Source organism: Ostrea edulis, chromosome 1, assembly GCF_947568905.1.
Source record: "Ostrea edulis chromosome 1, xbOstEdul1.1, whole genome shotgun sequence".
Lineage (NCBI taxonomy): Eukaryota > Metazoa > Mollusca > Bivalvia > Ostreida > Ostreidae > Ostrea > Ostrea edulis.
This window is the reverse complement of record NC_079164.1, coordinates 88,707,878-88,734,187: the sequence shown is the minus strand read 5'-3', so window position 1 is coordinate 88,734,187 and position 26,310 is coordinate 88,707,878. Positions and strand designations below refer to the sequence as shown.

At 35.7% G+C, this 26,310-nt stretch overlaps 1 protein-coding gene across 1 annotated transcript; it reads left to right on the top strand.

Annotated features, from left to right (window-relative positions):
• The first annotated feature begins 777 nt into the window (after positions 1-777).
• LOC125675971 (A-kinase anchor protein 10, mitochondrial-like) lies at positions 778-25,049 on the top strand. The gene is made up of 14 exons (XM_048913833.2): positions 778-929; positions 1,124-1,225; positions 4,165-4,248; positions 6,891-7,544; positions 8,016-8,114; positions 11,307-11,391; positions 12,867-12,990; positions 13,195-13,331; positions 13,833-13,977; positions 16,333-16,447; positions 18,955-19,135; positions 19,239-19,318; positions 22,381-22,421; positions 24,352-25,049. Exons 1-14 carry the CDS (start codon positions 905-907, stop codon positions 24,460-24,462), a joined length of 1,983 nt encoding a protein of 660 aa, XP_048769790.2. The 5' UTR covers positions 778-904; the 3' UTR covers positions 24,463-25,049.
• Positions 25,050-26,310: the final 1,261 nt, after the last annotated feature.

The following is a 26,310-nucleotide window of genomic DNA, read 5'->3' as shown; positions in this document are numbered from 1 at the left end:
CGCTCGCTAATAAATCCACCTCCTCAAAGACCGCGAAAGTAAACTCTAGCGAAATATAAGTGTTTTACAGTGTTTCAAAAGTTTAAATGCAATTTCATTATGCATTGTCAACGATTTTGAATGCCAACTTCTGCCTCCTCGGATAACATTTTCCAATATTTATCAATTCTGATCGATTTTGAAATCATCTGACGTATGATCTAGATGATTAAAATGCAATCCCTCTCTGTTATAAATGATAAGACATGCCACTTGAATAGGTGTCATTTACAGTCATAAGGTATGGAATTCTGCTGAACTGTGCTCTCTGGGGGGGGGGGGGGGGGGGGGGGGGGGGGGGGGGGGGGGGGGGGGGGGGATTGATATACTCGTCTATCCCAATTTAAATACAGTTCTGCTGCTATTTAGATTGACAAAAGTACTCATTTACACGATACACGAACAGCCCCAAATAATTAGAAGAAAAAAAACCCACCACTCGTGTGCTATATTAACGTGTGAAACTCACGTAGTTCTAGATCGTACCTCCAACCCAGAGTTTCATGGGTAAGGAGGGGTGGTGGTGGCGGTGGCGGCAACCACCAGATACACAAAGTTACTAAAAAAATATTAAATGCTCTAGATCCGCCACTGACTCCATTCATACACGTAATTTTGATAGACATTTTTATTCTGATCTGGAGATCGGCCATTGTTTTGCCATTACAATAAGGCGAACTTCTGGGGAAGGATACAGCATCCCCTGAGGCTACACAATAAAATTAAGATCGGGATCGGTTGTTCAGAGGATTTTGCGATTCAAATCAAGATGGTTTTATCAAATAAGCCTATTTGCAAAAAAAGAATTGTCTGTAAAAGTAATCGCATCCTTAGGTATTGTAGACATTACGTAATTGGATGAGAGATGTCGTTCTTTAGCAGAAGAAAAGGTATGTGTTCCCTTTGACTTGGAGGCGTATCTCGCCCATCTGAATTTTATGGTGTATGCACAGTATTATTTTTATATCATGCTCTCTTACTCATGATAAGTTCCGCTGATCCTTTTATTTCCCCCAAAATCAATGTTTTTATTCAAATGGGCATAAAGGATAATGCTTGATTCTTTATTTTTGAATATATATAGATAAAAAGACCAACCAACAGAAGTCTGAAGATACTGTTAAGAGAACACCTTCCCAAAGAAGTACTCAGAGTCTTGGAAAAGTAGAGTTAGTGAATGGAGATGGTAGGTTAATCGATAAATTTTCAAAATTCATACAAGTTTACAAGGCATCCTATCCAAATTTCACCAAACAGTGAAACACAAAATAATATTTAACAGTTTATCAGGTTGGGAACACTTCCCCTGTAGCGAGATCTTCTCGCTAAAACACAATTATCCCACTTGAGCGAGAAATAAGCATTACTTAAAAAGGTGTTTTCGGTGTCTTTATTGAAAATAATGGCAAATTACGTGCAATGCTGAATATGTGCGACACACACTCAGCATGACACGAATTGTCTCTATAAAATTTACAACACAGTCAAGAAATTTCATATCAATGTTGCTGCGTAAGAGGGAAGGAGGCTGAAACCCAATGCACATCCTGAGTGTTTTTGTTTTGATTAATATATTTGCAGAAGTATCAGACATTTTAGCACTTTTTCTTCTTTTTACGTGAAACACGAAGAGATGAACTCCATGGGTGTTTTTCTTGGTTGTACTGGATATATTTACTCTCGCTAAAGAGGGATAATCACATTTTTGCGAAAATATCTCGCTGTAGGGGAAGTGTTCCCAACTTGTTTAATACATTTAAAATAATTATGTGAATGTGTTTGTAAATCTCTAGTAAAAGGGAAGAAAGCAAGAAAATCAAAGATCATGACTTTATATTCTGAGTAACTATCAATCATTCATGAAATTAATTACTGATGTAATATGTAGCTCATTACTTTCTGAAAACGAAATAGTTATCGACATTGGGATGCCGTAATCTTCAATGTTTGCTGAAATGAATACTAACCTTAAGCCTGACAAATATTGCAATATCATTTAATACAAATTTATTTATTTATCGCAATTCACCTTTGAATTAGAATGCTTTACCCGATATAGTATTGCGTTGTGTGACGACACATGTGATTGAATGAGACGATTGAACAATTTGAATGACATGTTTGACTGCAATACAACAAGAGTTTTCATTGGCCGATTACAGCCCGCCCACTTTCTCGAGCGGATTCAGTGTAACTGGAGAACTGTAGCTCTCTGAAAAGATCCACCTCTTATAAAAGCCTTCGATTTACGGGTCACTAAAAACTGTGGATGTTTGAGGCCTGATATCGGTGTATTCTTGTGTTGCTGTCTCATAAACTTAATATAAAAAAAATCTTAACATATTTTCCTACTATACTTGTGTCCAAACATACCTTCAAATATTCATTAAAGCCACACACGACCCGAAAACTCGCAGCTTTAAATGATTTCGTTTGTTGACATAGTCATGTTGGGTAGCCGGTCAATTCGAACTCTTTTGCTATTGGTATCTATTCATAAAATTGGTTGTAAGTTATGTATTCGCTCTTCATTTATTATCAACACGAATAATTAATAGAAATTAAAACATATAGTTTTTGTAAAGGTAAAATAAGCTCTTGATTAACGAAAATGCTACATAAGCCCATTAGATGGAGACCGGCCAGGGCGGCCGCCCATGACTAATGAAAGCCGCATTGCTATTTGAATAATTATCATTTAATGGGACTGGGGTGGTATATTATTTAAACAATTTAGCTAAAATATTGGTGGGGTATTAGTACACATCTAGACACTATTGTGCCAGTATGGAAATGAACCGGGATTCGAATTGACTGGATATCTAACATGGCTACGTCAACGAACGAAATCATCAAAAGCTGTGATCGAGTTTTTGGGTCGTATGGGGCTTTAATAAATATCTGAAGGTATGTTTGGACACAAGTATAGTAGGAAAATATGTTTGGAATTTTTTTGATATTAAATTTATGAGACAAAAATACAACTTTTTCTCTTTCTTCCTTTGAAGTTTGTTTCCATCTAGCATCTGGCCGTCATGTTTTCAAATGCTGACTACTCCCATATAAGGGAATTTGGGCGGATTTATACATATGGACCAATGAGAGTTTCTGTTGCATTTTGCAATTGTTTTACAGATTCAATTGTGTCGTCACACAACGCAATACTATATTGGCCAAAGCATTCTAATTCAAAGGTAAATTGCGATTCTAATTCAAAAGTAAATTGCGATAAGCAGTATGTATATCAAAAAACAATGAAATTGCATTAAATTATGAAATTTTACCAACATACTCTCAAGTACTGTAACATACTCTAGAGTACTTAGTTTAGTAGTACCCTGCTGGAGGTGGTCTGGTGGGAGTGTTTTGAGTTTCCTCCCTTTTTTGTGTTATAGAATATGATAGATGTAAATAGTGTCTGTGGTGTAGGTGGATTTTCAACAATATACAATGATAATGACATGATGTGTTTGAATTGTGAGGAAGAACCCTCACTACTCTGACTGAGCCCATGAAATACTTTATCATTGAGTGAGTAATTCACCAAAAGGTTAACTTTAAAACTATATTGTATGTACAATAAGCTATAAACAACAAATAAACTAACATGTACCACAGGTACTTGACATTTTAAATATCTATAATAAAATAAATTGTCTTCCTATAAACAAACTATTTACAAGGTATATCACGCCGCCATCTTGGTTTTCTTTTTTACCAACTGATGCAATTTTCGGCAAAAAGTTCAATATAATGTGATAGTTAAACACAATTCAATTAGAAGCAACTCTGTCAAGGTCTTACCTCTCGCATCGTCATGGTGAACTGGAAATAAAGTCCATCTATCGGCTATAATCCACCATCAAACATCATCTACTGCTTCTCAAATGCAAAAAATCGATGAATGGGGGATGGAAGTTGACAAAATGTCGGGATAGTACTGTTTTCCTTGGTTGATAAAATTGAAAATAGTAAATATTATAATTAACAGTAAATATGAATACTGTGAATAGTTTGTAATTAGTTTTTTTTTTATAGGAAGACAATTTAAAAAAAAATATAGATATCTAAAATGTCGAACTTGTACATATGAAAATATAAGCAAAGTCACCTGGTTGATTTCAGAATCAGGAAGATCATTGGATTGGAGAAATCAGAGACCAGTTCAGCTCCGTCTCGATGATGAACCCTGTGATCCAGGAGATCTGGGTGTGTAGGACTATTTCAATCAGCCGTGTCATCATTTATTTTTAGCTCACCTGAGCTGAAAGCTCAAGTGAGCTTATCTGATCACTTTTAGTTTAGCATCAGTCTGTGAGCTTTTAACATTTTTTACTTTTTCTCCAGAACCGCTTGGGCAATTTCAATCAAACTTGGCACAAATTATCTTTGAATTATGCTGATTCAAGTTTGTTCAAATGAAGGGCCATGCTCTATTCAAAGTGGCCACAATAGGGGATCAAAATTTTATATTGGGATATATGGGGAAAACCTTTAAAACATCTTCTCCTCAAGAACAACAGGGCTATGATTAGGTCATATTGATAAGCTTCTCCAAGTAGTGCTGATTCAAGGTTGTTCAAATTGTGTCCCCTGGAAGTAGGATGGAGTCACACTGGGGATCAAAGTTTTACCTAGGAATATATAGGAACTTGTTTTTCTCAAGAACAGCAGGGCAATGGTTTATCATATTGATATGCAAGTATTCCCAGGTAGTGTAGATTCAAGTTTGTGTAAATTATGACCTCCAGAAGTAGGATGAGTTTTACAGGGGAAAATGTGGGGAAACATCTTTAAAAATCTCAGAGATTTTCTTAATCTTGGATTTCAATTTGGATTTCATTCCCATTGGGAAAAAACAGTGAACTTTGGTTGAAATTGGGAAAAACACTTACAATTTGCTAAGCTTGTTGCTTTATCTCCCGATTTAAGTTAACTTCAATTTCCTCTCTTTGATGGTAAAGAAAAATGGAAATGATTCAGTAAATTTAGCCATGACCCGGGTATACTTCAGAGTTTCACTTTCAATTGATGTTTTAAATGACAATGCAAAGATAAAATACTGAATGGTGAACGATTTGTGAACGGTGAACTCATGGTGAATGATTTGTGATTTTTGTCTGTCATACATTTGATAATATGACAGAAACACCAAAGTGAAAGGATTGACCTTCATAGCAAGGTGAAAATGATAAAGGAGTATGTGTGTAGTAGTGGAAGGAAACTTTCTTATTATATCAGATATTTAATTTTGAAGTACAAAATTCCAGGATTATCAACTGTGAAAATTCACGGAAAACTTTATATTACTCATTAATATTAAAGATTAGAATAAATCATTTTCATTGTTACAGAACATAAGTATTTGGTTAAAAAGTGGGAGGAGTAGTTCTAAAATATTTTTTCTAAAATATTTTTTCACTACTTTTCCATGTATGCATGTATCTGTACATGTAATACTGTAAACAATGTACATTTATATGAAATTTGCTTTTTTGTTTGTGTATGATTGCTTCGTGCATTGATGTGAAATTTACAATAATTTCATGAGAAATATACATTCAGTACTTGCAAGAAAATGTAATATGTACTTTATTTAAACTGAATATACTCAGAACTGTAGAATATGCAGTTTCCTAATCGGTTTTATTTTATTATTCATTCATTGATATTCCAAATAAATAGACCAATCATACACTCCTTCACCATGCACTCACCATTTACTTAATTTGCGTTCAGCATTCGCTCAATGTTTATCAACTTACGTTCAGAGTTCGCTCTTCATTCATCGTTGGCTCACAATGTGCGTTCACTGTTCACTCACTGTGCAAGTGAGAAAGTAGAACGTTTCAGGGCCGCAACATTAAGTTTTCTTTCTGTGATGGGATATGATGATCAGGTTGCAAATGAATTAGGACAGGGATCAGTAAATACACCAAAAATATCAAATTGTTCTCTTGAATGTGTTTACCTCATAAGATCTGGTTTCTTTATTGTATTTTCTGCAGGCTAGTATTATATGTTTGTAATTTTGTAAGTTTTTTGAAAGTGAATACTTAAAAGTTGCATGGTACGAATTTCAACAATTTTTCTTCACCTTTTATAAACACTGTTAAATCATTGTACACATGTATTTATGAGGCTATACGACATTTCATACATTATTTCACCTGTTTTTAACAAGAATTATTTAATTTTAAATCGGTGTTTTTAACAAGAATTATTTAATTTTAAATCGGTGTTTACAAACAACTGTCACTCAGCCATTTCAAGTAACAGTCACATGTTCAGCTCAGACTTTCAAATCACCGGTGATTTTATCTGTGTAAAGCTTTGTATTTTATTACAACAGTACTGTGCCATAAGTTTAAGAGAAATAAAAATATCAAATACCGCTTAGTAATTCGTTGTTTTATGCTCTTTCAGCCTTAAATTTAGACAATTGGAATTGCGTTTGATTTACATGTATATACCTCATGTTGGGATTCCCCTGATTCATGTGGGGCTATTTATAGACGCCTAGCAGACAGATGTATAATTTATGCATACCCACTACTATTTACTTTTTGAACAATATTCTCATTGTTTTCTTTTACATGTAAATGTTTTCAATCATGTAATTAAGAGAAAGTTAATAACTTTAAAAACTAATTACTATACTTTCAAGTAATTAGTTCATGTACAAAAATAATACATGAACATTGGATCAAACAGCTTTAGAATCACAAGTCCACATATACGACTGTAACACTTTATCCAGAGCAATACCTGTAGGTGATAGATGTTTTGTCTGAAATAAGGGTTTGCAAAATTGTTACATTTTCTATAACAGTATGATTAATTTTCTGTAGGTGCAGTATGTAAAGGGGGTTCATCCCCGCTTAGATTGTCTAAGCTGTCAAAGACCATAGAGGAAATTCTCAAAGACAAGGATGCCTTGTCTTGTTTTATTGAGTTCATGGAATCACGAAAGATGGGACAGTACATCAGGTTTTGGTTGGATGCAGAAAGTTTCCAGGCCTCCACCTGGAGCAGATTAAGAAGTCATTCCTTAAACTCAACTAAGAGGTCAACACTACCTGCCAAACTTTATCAACCGTCTTCCAATCCATCATTCAGTACACAGCAGGATGCTGAGGACAAACTGGACACTGGAAGTGTAAGTTCCAATCACACACTGACGGAGGAAGGTACATGCAGTACCACAGTCGGCGAAAATCAAACCCAAATTTTAACCGATACAGGACAAATGAGTTCTGAACCCAATACATCAGACACATCCAAGCCAGAAACTGTGATACAACCCAAACCTTCAAGTCTCCCAGCCACACCACTAGATCCCAGAGTTAACTACCTGCCTGGATCGTCCAACCAAGAGTGTGATAATAGAGACAGCATTGAGGCGAGACTGAGTGATACAGTGTTATCTAGTGCAATCAAGAGAACTGAAAGTCTGAAAATGACAAACTTGTCTCAGGAGGAGCTTGCTGATAAACTCAAGAAAAGTATGCCCGTTAGTTGTATTACTGAAGACACAATCACATGTAACATTTTAAGGTGGCTCACTACACACAGAAATAATTTCTCAAATCAGTACGAATTGATTTAATTATAAAAGATATGATGATATGCAATAAGTATATATGCCAAAAAGGCAAAAAATATACAAATTTGGATAAAAACATGATTTTCAAAAAAATTATTTCAACACATATGAACAAAAGATTCTGGGGGATTTGAACTCGGGATATATATATGCGCTTCACCAGCCCAATGCTTTAACCACTGAGCTACGATGATAGACAAACAAGTCGATTGATACAAATAATTTCACAAAACATTTAAATCGCCATCTTGTGAGGTGGTGTCATACAGAGTATAAGCTTTAGTGTAGTGAGCTACCTTAATGCGTATCTGTTGATATTTATAAACTCAAAGTTTGATAGAATGATATTTGTGTCTGTGATTTTGACTAGGTATTGCAAGAGATGCTGTAAGCATTTTCCAGAATTACTTATCTCATGATGCCCCTAGTCCTGTGCAGATTACTGATGATCTCAGAAACCAGTGTATGGGTGAGTGATGTCTTACTTTGTGAGAGTAATATGTTACTTTGTGAGAGTAGTGTGTTACTTTGTGTGAGAGTAGTGTGTTACTTTGTGAGAGTAGTGTGTTACTTTGTGAGAGTAATGTGTTACTTTGTGAGAGTAGTGTGTTACTTTGTGAGAGTAGTGTGTTACTTTGTGAGAGTAATGCATTACTTTGTGAGAGTAGTGCGTTACTTTGTGAGAGTAATGTATTACTTTGTGAGAGTAGTGTGTTACTTTGTGAGAGTAGTGTGTTACTTTGTGAGAGTAATGTGTTACTTTGTGAGAGTAATGCGTTACTTATTGAGAGTAGTGTATTACTTTGTGAGAGTAATGCGTTACTTTGTGAGAGTAATGCGTTACTTTGTGAGAGTAGTATGTTACTTTGTGAGAGTAGTATGTTACTTTGTGAGAGTAGTGTGTTACTTTGTGAGAGTAGTATGTTACTTTGTGAGAGAAATGTGTTACTTTGTGAGAGTAATGTGTTACTTTGTGAGAGTAATGTGTTACTTTGTGAGAGTAATGCGTTACTTATTGAGAGTAGTGTGTTACTTTGTGAGAGTAGTGTGTTACTTTGTGAGAGTAATGTGTTACTTTGTGAGAGTAGTGTGTTACTTTGTGAGAGTAGTATGTTACTTTGTGAGAGAAATGTGTTACTTTGTGAGAGTAATGTGTTACTTTGTGAGAGTAATAGTAATGCGTTACTTTGTGAGAGTAATGCGTTACTTTGTGAGAGTAGTGTGTTACTTTGTGACAGTAGTATGTTACTTTGTGAGAGTAATGTGTTACTTTGTGAGAGTAATGTGTTACTTATTGAGAGTAGTGTATTACTTTGTGAGAGTAATACGTTACTTTGTGAGAGTAATGCGTTACTTTGTGAGAGTAGTATGTTACTTTGTGAGAGTAATGTGTTACTTTGTGAGAGTAATGCGTTACTTTGTGAGAGTAGTGTGTTACTTTGTGAGAGTAGTGTGTTACTTTGTGAGAGTAGTGTGTTACTTTGTGAGAGTACTGCATTACTTTGTGAAAGTAGTGTGTTACTTTGTGAGAGTAATGTGTTACTTTGTGAGAGTAGTGTGTTACTTTATGAGAGTACTGTATTACTTTGTGAGAGTGTGTTACTTTGTGAGAGTAGTGTGTTACTTTGTGAGAGTGTGTTACTTTTTGAGAGTAGTGTGTTACTTTATGAGAGTACTGTATTACTTTGTGAGAGTGTGTTACTTTGTGAAAGTAGTGTGTTACTTTGTGAGAGTGTGTTACTTTTTGAGAGTAGTGTGTTACTTTGTGAGAGTAGTGTGTTACTTTGTGAGAGTAATGTGTTACTTTGTGAGAGTAGTGTGTTTCTTTGTGAGAGTAATGTGTTACTTTGTGAAAGTAGTGTGTTACTTTGTGAGAGTAATGTGTTACTTTGTGAGAGTAGTGTGTTACTTTATGAGAGTACTGTATTACTTTGTGAGAGTGTGTTACTTTGTGAGAGTAGTGTGTTACTTTGTGAGAGTAGTGTGTTACTTTGTGAGAGTAGTGTATTACTTTGTGAGAGTACTGCATTACTTTGTGAAAGTAGTGTGTTACTTTGTGAGAGTAATGTGTTACTTTGTGAGAGTAGTGTGTTACTTTATGAGAGTACTGTATTACTTTGTGAGAGTGTGTTACTTTGTGAGAGTAGTGTGTTACTTTGTGAGAGTGTGTTACTTTTTGAGAGTAGTGTGTTACTTTGTGAGAGTAGTGTATTACTTTGTGTGAGTAATGCGTTACTTTGTGAGAGTAGTGTGTTACTTTGTGAGAGTAGTGTATTACTTTGTGAGAGTAATGTGTTACTTTGTGAGAGTAGTGTGTTTCTTTGTGAGAGTAATGTGTTACTTTGTGAAAGTAGTGTGTTACTTTGTGAGAGTAATGTGTTACTTTGTGAGAGTAGTGTGTTACTTTATGAGAGTACTGTATTACTTTGTGAGAGTGTGTTACTTTGTAGAGTAGTGTGTTACTTTGTGAGAGTGTGTTACTTTTTGAGAGTAGTGTGTTACTTTGTGAGAGTAGTGTGTTTCTTTGTGAGAGTAATGTGTTACTTTGTGAAAGTAGTGTGTTACTTTGTGAGAGTAATGTGTTACTTTGTGAGAGTAGTGTGTTACTTTATGAGAGTACTGTATTACTTTGTGAGAGTGTGTTACTTTGTAGAGTAGTGTGTTACTTTGTGAGAGTGTGTTACTTTTTGAGAGTAGTGTGTTACTTTGTGAGAGTAGTGTATTACTTTGTGTGAGTAATGCGTTACTTTGTGAGAGTAGTGTGTTACTTTGTGAGAGTAGTGTATTACTTTGTGAGAGTAGTGTATTACTTTGTGAGAGTAGTGTGTTTCTTTGTGAGAGTAATGTGTTACTTTGTGTGAGAGTAGTATGTTACTTTGTGAGAGTAGTGTGTTACTTTGTGAGAGTAGTGTGTTACTTTGTGAGAGTAATGTGTTACTTTGTGAGAGTAATATGTTACTTTGTGAGAGTAGTGTGTTACTTTGTGAGAGTAGTGTGTTACTTTGTGAGAGTAATGCATTACTTTGTGAGAGTAATGTGTTACTTTGTGAAAGTAATGTTTTACTTTGTGAGAGTAATGTGTTACTTTGTGAGAGTAGTGTATTACTTTGTGAGAGTAATGCGTTACTTTGTGAGAGTTATGTGTTACTTTGGTGAGTTGTGTATTACTTTGGATGCAAAGGTATTGAAGTGTAATTACTACACAATTTACGAAGACTACATGCCAAACCACACAAAATGAGGTTGATGTAAATAAACGTATTTAATATAGTACACAGGTGATAAATTATTGGTTTTACAAATTCTAAATGTCTTGCTACATGTCTGATCGATTTATTGAATATTATTTAACGTCCCTATTGAGAATATTTCACCCATATGTAAACGTCACTACTGCCGGTGAAGGGCTGCAAAATTTGGCCTATGCTCGGTGCTTATGGCCATTGAGCAGGGAGGGATCTTTATCGTGCCACTCCTGCTGTGACACGGAACCTCGGTTTTTGCGGTTTCATCCGAAGTACTGCCCCATTTAGTCCCCTCTTACGACAAAAAAGGGGGTACTGAGGACCTATTCTAACCCGGGTCCCCATGGAATCCCTTCATGTCTGTTTATCTATAAGAATTGTATTATGTTTGTATGTATTTATTTTTCTTATTTCAGCCAAAATTTGCAGAGAAGATGGTGAAGTAGATCCGGGTTGTTTTGCTGACTGTCAGGAATTTGTTTTAAATGTGATGAAAATAAAGTAAGTAGCCTGACAATTTATAAATTGATAAATGTATCTGTCCTTTTTCATTCTGGAATAAAAGGGTACCTGTAAAGTACGAAACGAAATCTAATGAAACGAAACGAAACCCACCAAAATGAAACGAAACCTACCGAAACGAAACAGATTGTATAACCGAACTTTTTGAATTAAAATAATTGAAAATGTTATCTTAGGCCCCTGTGAAAGTTACCACAGATAAATAAAATTCGCCTCCCCTTTGATGTAGGCTTTGGGCTTGACTGATACAAAGTTTTAAAAGTTGGAAAGGGGGGGGGGGGGGGGGACAAAGTACATATCCGAAGTTGATTAAATACCATGTGAAATTAGTTTCGGATCAGTAAATTTCAGAACGGAGGGTTACAGTCTCAGAGGTCTGGGGAAACACACTAAACGAGGGGTGGTATAGATACATTGTTTGAAGAAGCTGGTGTCTGAGAAAGTTGAAAGCAGGAAGAGCTCTTAACCTCTTATTTTATCTCTAACTGCTGAGGTGCGAGTTCTTTCAATAATGAAATAAATTAAATAGTATACCATATCATATGAATGCAATTTGGTAAGATATATATACATGTATTATTAAAAATTATTATTGATATGTAGTGAGTCTAAAGATAACTCTATACATTTGGGGTGTTGCTAAGACGTGGAATTGAAAAGGGGACGGAAAACAGAAATTGTTTTATGCAATAATATCAGGAGGAGGTCAGCATTTTGTAAAATCAAAAGGCTTATGAACAAGGGAAGCATAAATTACAAAGAGAACGGGAGGACATACTCAGAATCCACCGTTTGATATACTACATACAAATACACAATATCCACATGTATACATAGATTTGTCTTTAGAGCAAAAAACACTGAAACATGTATTTATGCCCAAACGTGGATCCAGCGCCGGCGACCCCACCCCTCGTTAAGACCTCTGACCTGTGAGACTGTAACCCTCCGTTCTGAAATTTATGGATCTGAAACTAATTGCACATGGTATTTAATCAACTTTGGATATGTACGATTTGCTTACTCACCCCCCCCCCCCCCCCTCCATTCCAATTTTTAAAACTTTGTATCAGTCAAGCCCAAAGCCTACATCAAAAGGGAGGCGAATTTTATTTGTATGTGGTAACTTTCACGGGGGCCTAAGATACCATATTTAATTACATGTACTATAATTAAAAGAGTTCGGTTGTACAATCTGTTTGGTTTCGTTTCAATAGGTTTGGTTTTGTTTCGGTGGGTTTCGTTTCGGTAGATTTTGTTTCGCACTTTACGGGTACCCGGAATAAAAACATGTATCTCAATATGAATTATCAGTATAACCCCTTGTTCATCTGTTTATAGCAAAGCATTTACAATGATGATTCAATGATGCAAGTGATACCATGAAAAATTGAAGGCTTTTTTCATATACAACAATGTTTATTTTATAAGCATATTGTATGTTTTATTTGCAGGCATGTTCCTGATTTCTCCACAAGTGAGTTCCTCTACAAACACCAGATCAATCTTCTGACCAAAGGGCACATCACTCTGTCTGATGTCTTGTACAATGAAGGTGCAATGTTCTACTTTATGGAGGTATTAAGCCAATTCTAGAGTAATTTCCCTTTGACCTTTGTCTAATTGCTTGGCAAATTATATAATAGCTATGTGTAGCTATGAAAAGCTACCAGGATCTATGATTTGAATAACTTCAATAACATTTCATTGTTATATGTACAATAATTCTAAATTGCTTAATTGAAATCTCTGTATGAATTTGTGATGATGTGTTATTTTTAGTATATGGAACAAGAGGGCGGATCTAAACTCCTCCAGTTCTGGTTGGCGGTGGACAATTTCCAGCAACACCTCTTGTCGTATGATGACAACTATGATGGCATGGAAGCCCAAAGTGATGCAATGGTCCTCTATGACAAGTAAGCAAGTTCGATCTAAAGTGATTCTCTAGCTGTGAACCCTCATATACTTGTAAGATTTCAAAAACCATATCTCTTAGGTCTTAACGTTGCCATTAAGATTTATAAGAAACTCTAAGAAGTGGTTACAGTCAAGCTTAGCAGTATGTCTCATGACCCTGAAGGCTTCAGACATTCACTGCTCACATATAAGCTGAGTCGTAAGATTTGTGACCTTTAGACATTCAATGCTTACAGATTGGATTATTCGATCCGCTCACATACATCCTCGTAGGAATCATATCAGAGCAATAGTTTTGTCAGCCAATGAAATCAATGCGGTAGAAATCTTAATAACATAGTTGATAGGAAATCTCCTTTATCATGTTTAACACCCTGACTAAAGGACTTTAGGAAGATGTTATGCTTTCTAGAAAGTTTTAAGCATCATACATGTACCTAATTTATTGTTCTTTAACTGTCTAAAAACATATACTATTATATTTTTCCTGCTTGTTGAAGGTATTTCTCTCTCCAAGCCTCTGACCCCCTGGGATTTGACGATAAGACTCGTTTTGAAGTAGAAGGAAACATTTGTCGAGAGGAGGGACCTCTCCCAGATTGTTTTGCCAAAACCCAGCACATTGTTTACCGTACAATGGAAAAAGTATGTTTGATGCTTTGTATAATTATTAATATGATACGTGTATCTTTAAAAAAGAAAAAATGACACTTGAAATGTAAGTTTAAATACATTTTACTATGGATAGATAGAATTCACAGGACCAATTATATTCAATATATTCAACCTTCAGAATTTGATACCGATCTATTTTGTCCACTGTAGATAAATAAATTTTTAATTGTGGTTCTGATCTATCCAAACCTGAACCAAGTTAAGGATTTATTATTTTGTAAACATTTTGTACATAAAATGAAAGTGAGTAGTCTATTTCAAATTTACATTGATGTATATATTTAAATTGCACATTAAGCCCAGGTGATAATTGATATCAGAATGTACAATATCACTGTGCTTTGGAATCGAAGTATATTTGCCTGCCACAATGTTGAAGCCATGATCAGACAGCAATCAATAACAACAAGACTCCCTCTAGAATTTTATTCTCAGAATCTCTGGTATAGAAGTTAGGGCTGAAAAGTTCACTGAAATATCGACACTGTTCAACATCACTTCGTTCAATGTTTGATTTGTTGCCTAGATCTTTGGTTCGATATGTTTTTCAAAACTGGGTTCTGTAAAATACATCGAGCTTGACCTGTACTTATTATTTATACATACATGAGGGACAAAAAGGCGTCCAATAACGGTCAGACTGTTATAAGCCTTGAGTCTGACAAAAATAATAATGAACTTCATCAGTTTAAACTACAGAGCCAACAGGCAACTTGTACCATTCGTCAGGTTTTGGGTTTTTTTTTATCTTTTTTTTTTTTTTACAATACATTTTTTTTCATCATTAAATCAGATACATATAGATCTATAACAAAGAATGATTTGCATTGATATTTCCACTTATCTCTATAAGCACATACACACACCCTTATGTAAAGTCTATATAGAGTTATTTTGTTGCTTAAATTTGCATATATATGATACAAGTAGATAATGGGTTAAAAATCAAAAATATCTTTCCATAATGACCATGATTTTTCAAATCTACATGTATATACATCACTGTTTTAAATAGCAATATGCTTTTCAATATTGATTTGAATTTCAAGTGAGATAATAACCCATATATATTTGGTAGTTTGTTCTGTTTTAGACTAGAAAAAATATACTGTTTTGTGTAAAGGATAAAAAAATTTAGTACTTTGTTTCTTTTTGTGAGTGGAAGATCACCAAATAACACATTTTGCACATTAAACCCAACTCTTTCTTTGGTTTTTACATATATATGTAAACTAAAACTACTCCATAATGACATAATTTTTTCACAATCAATAAAAATATGTTGTATCATTCGTCAGTTTGGATACAGTTTGCTTTTGAAATTGTGATTGTGAATCTTTGTAATTAAAAAAAAATTTCCTTCGAAGTTATTATTGGTTATTTTCTTTAAAATGTATCACATTGAATCGTGTCATACACATTGCGATACGTATCATATTGTAAAGGGGATGTATCGTTTCAGCTCTAATAGTATTGGTCTAATGACTTAGATTTCCCTGTATGATTACGGATTCACCGTCCATGACAATGATTGATGTGGAGTGCTTTCATAAAATGTTGACGATACTACTTTTTGAGACTTAGAATGTGCACTGTTACATACATATATGGGGGTTCCTACCAATTTACAATTGAAAGTGGATAAAGATAAGCAAAGATGTTTACCGATGGAATTAAGATGTTGATTTGAAAAAAAAAAACTCAGAAAAAAAACCATGCAGTGTGTTAAAGATTGCACAATAGCCAAAAAAAATGGAGTCTTCTAAATATGTAATCTATATTCAATAGCAAAGTGGTGATATCCTAAATTTTTAAAAAAAATTGTCATGTAGCATTGACCTGTTCTTTAAAGAGCAACTTAGAACAATACTGTATTGTGCAAAATCCTAATATGTAACTCAAAGATGACATATTTCAGCATTTGCATACACTCTGTAGTAAATAAAAGTAGTTTCAAATTTGCCACTCCCTTGTTTTTTTTTGTTGTTGTTTAGCAATGATACATTTAGATCCTGTCAAAAGACTAGAATTGATCAAGCTGATCATGATCAGATTGATATAAATCTTATCGGTACATATTTTCATAGACTTCTCTGTCACAGTAAGTAAAGGGTTTAATTTTCACCTCATGTGTTCTTACTGAACTAACTCTAAATTAATGAGGGGAAGTGGGTGGGGGGTGGGGGGGGGGGGTGGGGCTGTCACCATGTTTTACATCTTCTATAGAGAGATAAATTTTTTTACCGCCAGTGTTGAAGAAAAAGATCTAGATTATGTTATCCAGTTTGGCATAAAAAGGAATATGTCAATCATCTTTATTTTCAGACCTATTTTCCAAGTTTTTTACAAAGTGAGATTTACTACAAATACCTGTCAGAACTAGTCAGCACAGTAACTATAGCAACAGATTTACCAAAGCAAACCAAACACAAAAGACAAGGTAAATATATACTCGATTCATGCTTTAAGAGCTTGCTTAGCCATTTTTATGTATCTTGTAAAACTTTTGTTGATTTCAGCTTGCAAATGTTCACTGGGTTTCAGCATTTTTGTATTTGGGTATTTAGAACTTTTGAAATTCAGAGAATCAAAAGTGGTCACCTATTTAGGTTGGTTGGTTGTATATTTAATGTCCACTCCAGAATCTTTCGCTCGTATGGAGACATCACAATTGCTGGTGAAGGGCTGCAAATTTAGGCATATGCTCAGCGCTTACAGCCTTTGATCAGGGAGAGATCTTTATCGTGCCACACATGCTGTGACATGGGGCCTCGGTTTCTGTGGTCCCATCTGAATTAGGACTGTCCATTTTGTCGCCTCTTACAACAAGCAATGGGTACTGAGGACCTATTCTTTTAACCCGGATCCTCACTGGACTCCTAATTAGGTGACAGGGATGAAATGTTGATCCGTATCATGATAAGTCCAACACTATTGTCAGTGTCAATGGACAACAGATTGAAATCAGAAATTTTTAGATAGTCTGTTACAAAGATATTAACAAGATTTGGATGTTGCATCCAACCTGGATGAGCATCAGCCCAGGTTGTAATATTTTGCAGCCAATTAAAGTATTTCCAAGGACCTATTATTAAATCTACATTCACTTGTTACAGACAGACTTACTGATAATCATAGTCCATGTGACCTTCAGATATTCACTAGTTACAGTGAACTGACCTTAAGACATTCACTAGTTACAGACTTACTGGTAATCATAGGTCCCGTGACTTTCATACATTCACTGGTTACAGACAGACTTACTGATAATCATGGGCCATGTGACCTTCAGATATTCACTGGTTACAGACTTACTGGTAATCATAGGTCCTGTGACCTTCAGACATTCACCGGTTACAGACAGACTTACTGGTAATCATAGGCTCTGTGACCTTCAGATATTCACTGGTTACAGACAGACTTACTGGTAATCATAGACCCTGTGACCTTCAGATATTCACTGGTTACAGACAGACTTACTAGTAATCATAGGCCCTGTGACCTTCAGATATTCATTGGTTACAGACTTACTGGTAATCATAGGCCCTGTGACCTTCAGATATTCACCGGTTACAGACAGACTTACTGGTAATCATAGGTCCTGTGACCTTCAGACATTCACTGGTTACAGACAGACTTACTGGTAATCATAGGTTCCGTGACCTTCAGACATTCACCGGTTACAGACTTACTGGTAATCATAGGCCCTGTGACCTTCAGACATTCACTGGTTACAGACAGACTTACTGGTAATCATAGGTCCTGTGACCTTCAGACATTCACCAGTTACAGACTTACTGGTAATCATAGGCGCTGTGACCTTCAGATATTCACTGGTTACAGACAGACTTACTGGTAATCATAGGTCCTGTGACCTTCAGACATTCACCGGTTACAGACAGACTTACTGGTAATCATAGGTCCTGTGACCTTCAGACATTCACCGGTTACAGACAGACTTACTGGTAATCATAGGTCCTGTGACCTTCAGACATTCACTGGTTACAGACTTACTGGTAATCATAGGCCCTGTGACCTTCAGATATTCACTGGTTACAGACAGACTTACTGGTAATCATAGGTCCTGTGACCTTCAGACATTCATCGGTTACAGACAGACTTACTGGTAATCATAGGTCCTGTGACCTTCAGACATTCACCGGTTACAGACAGACTTACTGGTAATCATAGGTCCTGTGACCTTCAGACATTCACCGGTTACAGACAGACTTACTGGTAATCATAGGTCCTGTGACCTTCAGATATTCACTGGTTACAGACAGACTTACTGGTAATCATAGGTCCTGTGACCTTCAGACATTCACCGGTTACAGACAGACTTACTGGTAATCATAGGCCCTGTGACCTTCAGACATTCACCGGTTACAGACAGACTTACTGGTAATCATAGGTCCCGTGACCTTCAGACATTCACCGGTTACAGACTTACTGGTAATCATAGGTCCTGTGACCTTCAGATATTCACTGGTTACAGACAGACTTACTGGTAATCATAGGTCCTGTGACCTTCAGACATTCACCGGTTACAGACTTACTGGTAATCATAGGTCCTGTGACCTTCAGACATTCACAGGTTACAGACAGACTTACTGGTAATCATAGGCCCTGTGACTTTCATACATTCACTTGTTACAGACAGAACCAGTTCTGATGATGACTGCCCCCTGGTCGAAACCGGTCAACCAATAAAAGTGTATCCTGCATTCTCACTATGTGTTGGTGATCTGTTTTAATTCTTTAAGTTTATAATTTGGATACAGACCCTATTGAATACCTCGTGGTATCCACTTTTGAAAATCTTCCACAATTTTAACCTCAAGGTATTGGTCTCCAGTTTTGACTTCGTTTTTATTTCTTATATGTCAGAAATGAGATGCTATGCTTGATGACTTTTGAAAAACGTATCGTTGTTTCATCTTTATACAGACAGCGATGCCTCATCTGTACACAGCGGCCACAGTGTAGGAAGTGAGAGCATCAAGAACACACTTCTTGCCATGGACACCAGCCATATGCGCAGACCGGTCACTAACATCAAGGAGAGCGACATGAACCTTGACCCTTGTCTCCTTAATCCTGATCTCCTCTGGAAACGATCCAATTCTGGGTAACACAAAGACATATCTGGCTGTTTTCATAATTTCTGTATTTCATTCTAAGTAGGTTGTATTTTGCAAGAGCATGCATTGTTTTGAATGCATCTATTTCAGGATGTCTTTGGGTAAAGTGGACGAGCTGGGTAGATTTGTATCAGAGTTAGATCCTCAGCCAGAACTAGAGAAAACCAAAAGTAGGTCATTGCCATTTACAATCTGTGTAGTGTATGAAAAGTACGTTGTCACAATTTACAATCTGTTTTTTTTTTTTTTTTACCTTACTTGAGCTATAAGCTCAAGTAAGCTTTCTGATCACCTAATGTCCATCCATCCTTCTCTCTGTCCATTTGTCTGTAAACTTTACACATTTTTAGTTCATCTGAGCTAAAAGTTCTGATTAAAATTTGTCCATTGTCTGTTGGTGATATTTTTTTTTTTTTACATTTTTATCTCCTTCTCCAGGGTCAATTGGTACAAATCATCTTTGGGTGAAGGGAATTCAAGATTGTTTTAATGAAGGTCCATGCCCCTTGAAAGATGAAGATAACCCAAGAAAAAGCAAAAATAGGGTTGGATCATCTAGAGTCTTTTTCTCAAGAACCACTGGGGCATAAAAGTTGAAATTTACATGGAAGCTTGGTGATATAAGGCAGGTTTGTTCAAATCATGGCCCCGGGGTATAGGGTGTGGTCACAATAGGAAATCAAAGTTTTACATGTGAAAATATATATAGGGAAAATCTTTTCAAGAACCAATTGGCCAGAAAAGTGGAAATTTACATGGAAGGTTCGCAACAGAGTAGATTCAAGGTTGTTCAAACATGGCTCCTGAAGGTAGACTGGGGCCACTATAGAGGATTTTAAGTTTTACATGCAAATAGGTTGGAAAAATATTTTAGAATCTTCTCAAGAACAACAGGACATGCATGATTAATGTTGTTAGGTCATTATTGCAAAACTCAGTATATAGTGCTTGTGTGTAAAACACTTAAATGACATCTTTTTTAGTGCTATTGATACTAAATTGAAACTAAATGGATATTTAGAAAGAGCAGGTAGTCCTTTACCAAAATTGTGATTTTGATGAATCCAGGGGAAGGGGTATTGGTATTGGGGTGGGACACCAAAATGATCAGTTTATATTAAATAAGTGACGAATAGAAATTTTTAGCTTCTTCTTGATAACTATCATTCCAATTGTTTTTAAATTTGGTATGAAGCATCTTTATAACAAGTGGGACTTAAATTGTAAATTTCAGGATATCTGCACCCCAGGGGCCTTAGGGGCTGGGCAATAACTGCCCAAAATTGAGCAATTTTCAAAAATCTTCTCTAGAACCTCACATGTGTAAGAAAAACTAAATGGACAATGATGTAGCTTTCTAGCAGGGAGGCCTCTAACAAAATTGTAAATTTCATGATCCTCGGGCTAAGAGTTCTGACCTAAACCGAGTATATATTGTGTTTATGTGTCAGTTTGCTGATACTGTATAAAATCTAAATACATACTTAGGAATAGCAGAAAAGGATGTACAAAAAATGGCGAATTTTACAACACAGGGTTTTGACTCTAGGATGGGTCCATATTAGTCATATGTTTTAATGTTAATACACCTATTACTTTATGTAAAGCCTTTCATCAGTGTATGCACTTTTGTGGGCATCGAAGTTTTAAGAACACATCTTGTTTTATACTCTTGCTGAACATTAGAATTTAGCTTAGATATTGAGAACAGGATTTTTTTTCTAGATTTCATACCCCTTGGTAGTAGTGATACTTTTCCACCAATACTCAGGTGACCGATAAGGCCTGTGGGCCTCTTGTTAATATGCAAGCATCCCTAGTGCAGATTCAAGTTTATTCATATTGTGGCCCTCTGAAGTAGGGTGGGGCCACAATAGGGAATCAAAAGTTTGCATGGGAATATATAGAGAAACATCTTTAAAAATCTTCATCTCAGCAATAGCAGGGCCATGATTTGCCATATTGAGATGCAAGTACATGTATCTGTAGATAGTTCAAATTCAAATTTGTTCAATTCAGAAGCCCTTAGGGTAGGGTGGGCAACAATCGTAGATAAAAGTTTTATATGAAATATAGAGGAAATTGATATAAAAAATTCTTTTATGATCAGGTAGGCCATGTATAGTCATGTTTATTGACAAGCATCCTCAGGTAGTGCTGATTCAAAGTTGTTGAAATCAATGACCCTGGGGATAGGGTGGGGCCACAATAGTGGATTAAAGTTTTGCTTGGGTATATATAGGGGAAATCTTTAAAAATCATCTCAAAAACAGCATGGTCATGATTAGTCATATTGATGTGTGAGCATCCTAAAGTATGCACTACTTTATTCAATTAGGAGTTGGGGGGGGGGAGAAATTGGTAAAATAGGGGAGCAAAGTTGTACATGGGAATATACAATGTATTAGGAAAAACCTTTAAAGAACTTCTTCTTAAGACCAACCAGGCCGAGATTATTCTTAGTACAGATTTCAGTTTATTCAAATCATAGCTCCCCAGGGTGTAGGATGAGGCCACAATAGGGCATAAAATTTATACTTGGCAATATATCATCTTCTCAAGACCAGCAGCACTATGATTTGTCATCATTATTATGCAAGCATCCACGGGTACTGCAGATTCAATTTCCTTCAAATAATGGCCTTGGAGTAGAGACTCAATAGGAAATCAAGTTTTACATTGGAATAGTAAGTTTGGAATGTTTTGTGATAAGGCTTTACATAAACAAGACTTTTCTTTTAGTTCCAACATTTTTTGACCTCACTGCCTTGACCTTGAAGTTTGACCTACTTTTGACAAACATTAATCTAGGCCATAACTTTTGTATGGTTGCGATATGGCTTTCATATTTCACATGTGTATTTCTTGTGACAAGACCTTTTTTGGGCACCATATTTACTTTGCTGCCACACATTGATCATTGTTACACAAACACATCTTGTTTACTTCAGTTAGTCATTTCAGTGTACAATCTCTGTCTGTTGTAATTTCTGTTGTAATGGATAAGAATGATTGATGATTACTTTATAAACACATCTCTAATACTCTGTTCGAAGTATTGATGTTAACTTTCCAAACACATTCAGACACACCTGTGATTTTTTTTTTATAATCAATGTCTGCTATGCAAACAGGTAAAACGCCAGCAATACTTAAATCTAATTGCATTTTCTGTATAGACTACTAGTCTTTATACAATTATTAAACACAACATTTCTTTATGTGTTGACAGATAGCTCTGGGTTTTTCAAGAAAAGCAAAGGCAAAGATAAGGTATGTATTTTCTTGCTAAAAGTAAATATAATGAGGGCTTGGCTGTATAAAATTTAAAGTGGAAAACCCACAGAAAACCCCCAACAATAATTTCAAAACTCAAAATTTGAATATGAGGTTCAAAATAAGGTGTGGCACATCAGGCATTGATGAGGTTTCCTTTGATACTTGTATGCTTTGTATTTGGATTTTTATATCTACAGTAAACAAAGTTTTTTTTGGAGGGGTATAGGAATTACCAATGGCATGTGTTTCAGTCTCTTTGTCCACCCCACTATTTCACAGGGAGGTTAAAAGCTCATACTTGACACAAAACTTGCTTATTGTCAGGAGGTATGTCATAATCCAAGCCCAAAGACATTGGTAAAAAGTTTTGACATATTTTTAAAAGATATTTTTCTTCCTTTGGGCAGGTCATTCGTAAATATTATTCGAGATTTGTTGAGATTTGTCTGGGTCATGTCTTTGTAATGCAGAGGCAATAGAAGCACAGATTTGGCAGACAGTTGATTATGGCCAGATGGTGTGTCAATACTTTGATCAAAGGTCATTTGGCTTAAGACACGATCACTGGTAAATAAAATATGAACTCTTTTTTGGCCATTACACATACATGTCCAAGACCAAATACAATGTCGATATCAGCATGACAATATCATGTCCATGTAATGCTTATCTGTAACTAAAACGACCACACCAGAAACCATATTTATATTTAGACAGAGACTGCACAGAGGTTAGAGCATTGCTCAACCAGGGACCGCCGCAGTGGTCTAGAGGTTAGAGTGTTCGCCCCACATGCAGAAGGCCGGGGTTCGAATCCCGTCTGCATCAGACCTAAGTCGTTAAAACAGGTAGTTACAGTTCCATCACCAAACGCTCAGCATCAGGTGTGAATGTCACGGGTCTTTGGAGATGACCTTAAAAATGGATGTCCAGTGTCACAGTAGGTGTGGCACGCTAAAGAACCCTCACTGCTCAGTGACCGTAAGCGTCGAGCAAAGGCCTAGATTTGAAGCCCTTCACCGGTCTTGATGATGTCTCTATGAGTGAAAAATTCTCGAGAGTGACGTTAAACAAGATATAATCAATCTTAACCAGGAGGTTGCGAGTTCAAACTTTGTTCATGCCACGACCACATCAATGTAGTGATTGCTCAGCATTTTGAGTCACGGGTCCTCTAGATATGACTTTAAAATTGGAAGTCCCATGTTGCAGCAGGCATTGATGTGTTAAAGAACCCTCACTGCTATGGCCCTGAGTGCTAAGCCTATATCCTTTATTGAACTTCACCTATAGTTCGTTATGTGTCAATATGGGTAAACAATTCTCAAATAGATGTAAAACAAACAAACAAAACAAAACAAAAAACTTGAGACAGAGTAGGTCAGTCATATGAAGGATGTTAACTTGTTTACTTATCTTTGTACTGTGTTCTGATGAAGGATGTTAACTTGTTTACTTATCTTTGTATTGTGTTCTGATGAAGGATGTTAACTTGTTTACTTATCTTTGTACTGTGTTCTGATGAAGGATGTTAACTTGTTTACTTATCTTTGTACTGTGTTCTGATGAAGGATGTTAACTTGTTTACTTATCTTTGTACTGTGTTCTGATGAAGGATGTTAACTTGTTTACTTATCTTTGTACTGTGTTCTGATGAAGGATGTTAACTTGTTTACTTATCTTTGTACTGTGTTCTGATGAAGGATGTTAACTTGTTTACTTATCGTTGTACTGTGTTCTGATGAAGGATGTTAACTTCTTTACTTATCTTTGTACTGCGTTCTGATGAAGGATGTTAACTTCTTTACTTATCTTTGTACTGCGTTCTGATGAAGGATGTTAACTTGTTTACTTATCTTTGTACTGTGTTCTGATGAAGGATGTTTACTTCTTTACTTATCTTTGTACTGCGTTCTGATTCTAGGAGCAGGAAGACATGGCTCTACAGATTGCGCAGATGATCATCAGTGATGTCACCTCCGTCACTCGGACTATTGGTGCTATGCAAACCTTTGATCCACCCCCAGATTCTTGATACCCAGCAGTCTTCACGAACTGTGCAATATTTGTTTCTCATCAGTCAGTCATTAATTGAGGTTTTATGTAAATGTTTTTATTTTACTTTGTAAATAATCATTTTATGTTTTTAAAGAACGAGATTTGTATCTCAAACACAACAAAATTTCTCTTGACTGTTTTATTTTCTTGATAATATCGTGGCAGTTTTGTTAAACTAATCACAATATATAAGAAACTATCACTGTAACCAGAATTACTTTCCTTTTTCAAATTTCGGAATTTAATGTGAAGATTGTCCTGTAGATATATATTTATATGATCACCAACCATTTTGCAATTTGAGTAAGTTTGAGTGGAATGCGGTTTTTTTTAATTCAGAAGGTGCCAAACCACGCAGATGTATTTTTCTATGTGATTGATCTTGCTATTGGTCAATATCAATTTATGTAAAGCCTAAAGGAGGGCTTTTGAATAGAAAATATATTTATTATGATTTTAAGTATCAGGCTGTGTGGTCCTGTTATCATTGTTATGTACTGCTGTTACAATAACAAGTCAATATTTTGTAAATTGAAATGTTATAATAAAGTTATTAAACATAAATGGCATTTTTTTTAAAATCTCTAAATCTGAGCATCTTTATACATGTATTATGCTTTATTATGATATGATTATAAGGAATGCCTTACCATGATATGACCTTGAACTACACTTTCAATTAAGGCACTAATCTGTTTTTATGTAAGTATTAAATAGCCCAGAGGGATAGAATATACAGTTGTATACACATTCTCATCATCATCAGTTTCGTAGACAATATATAGAGGATATTTGGGTCGTAATTAAACACACAAACCAAAGCACAAAATTTGTTCATATTCAAATTTGATCAATTCTATCTATTTGTGTGAGATCCTCAATGTACTGTTGCTATAAATTTGTATCGTGTCAATACGCAATGACCAGCTACACTCGCACCTCTGTTTGAAATCATTGAGGGGGTATACAATTTGAATATATTTTTAGGAGCTGGATTCACGAGTAAATGTGTATGGCTCTGTGAAAACTCTGCACAGTGTTGAGTAACAATCTTCTTCCGATTTTTACAGTTTAAATCTATGTATATGTGGGTGCTGGTCTAGTTGCTTTCAGAATGTGCCTTTAGGGCGCTCCTGAAGCCCTCTACTGTCTTGGCCGATGTGTTTCCGCTGGTGGAAGGTTCTAGTCCCTGATGGTTTTTAGGAAGGAATTTCGGTATATTTCATTACTGCTCCTTTCCTGAAACAGACCATCTTTCCCTCTTGTTCTGCTGTCACTGGATTTGATATATTGTTGGCAGTCCTTATCAATCTATTATCTCTTTTTAGAAAATTCAAAGATTCTGAAAATGAAGTATTTTGATAAAAAAAAATAGGGATATAAAAAGTTAAAAGCCTAATGTTATCTATTCATATATAAGAGTTATGTATTTTGCATAGAAAAATCGATCTATGGTGTAACCCATATTTTGTATGCACAAGTAACTTATTTTTGGTGAGTGTATACTTATTTATGGTGGGCAGTGTATAGGGAAAATCTTCTCAAGAACCAGTCAACAACTGAGCCAGAAAATTTACATTTACTTGAAATCTTCCAGACATTGTGCAGATTCAAGTTTGTTAAAATCATGGTCCCCGGGATAAGGGAGGGGCCACAATAGGGGATCAAAGTTTTATATACAAATATATAGAGAAAATCTTTAAAAACCTTCTCAAGAACCATTGGTCCAGAGAACTTTACATTTACATGAAAGCTTCCCGACATAATGCAGATTCAAGTTTGTAAAATTCATGGCCCTCGGCTGTAGCTTTGGACCACAATGCGA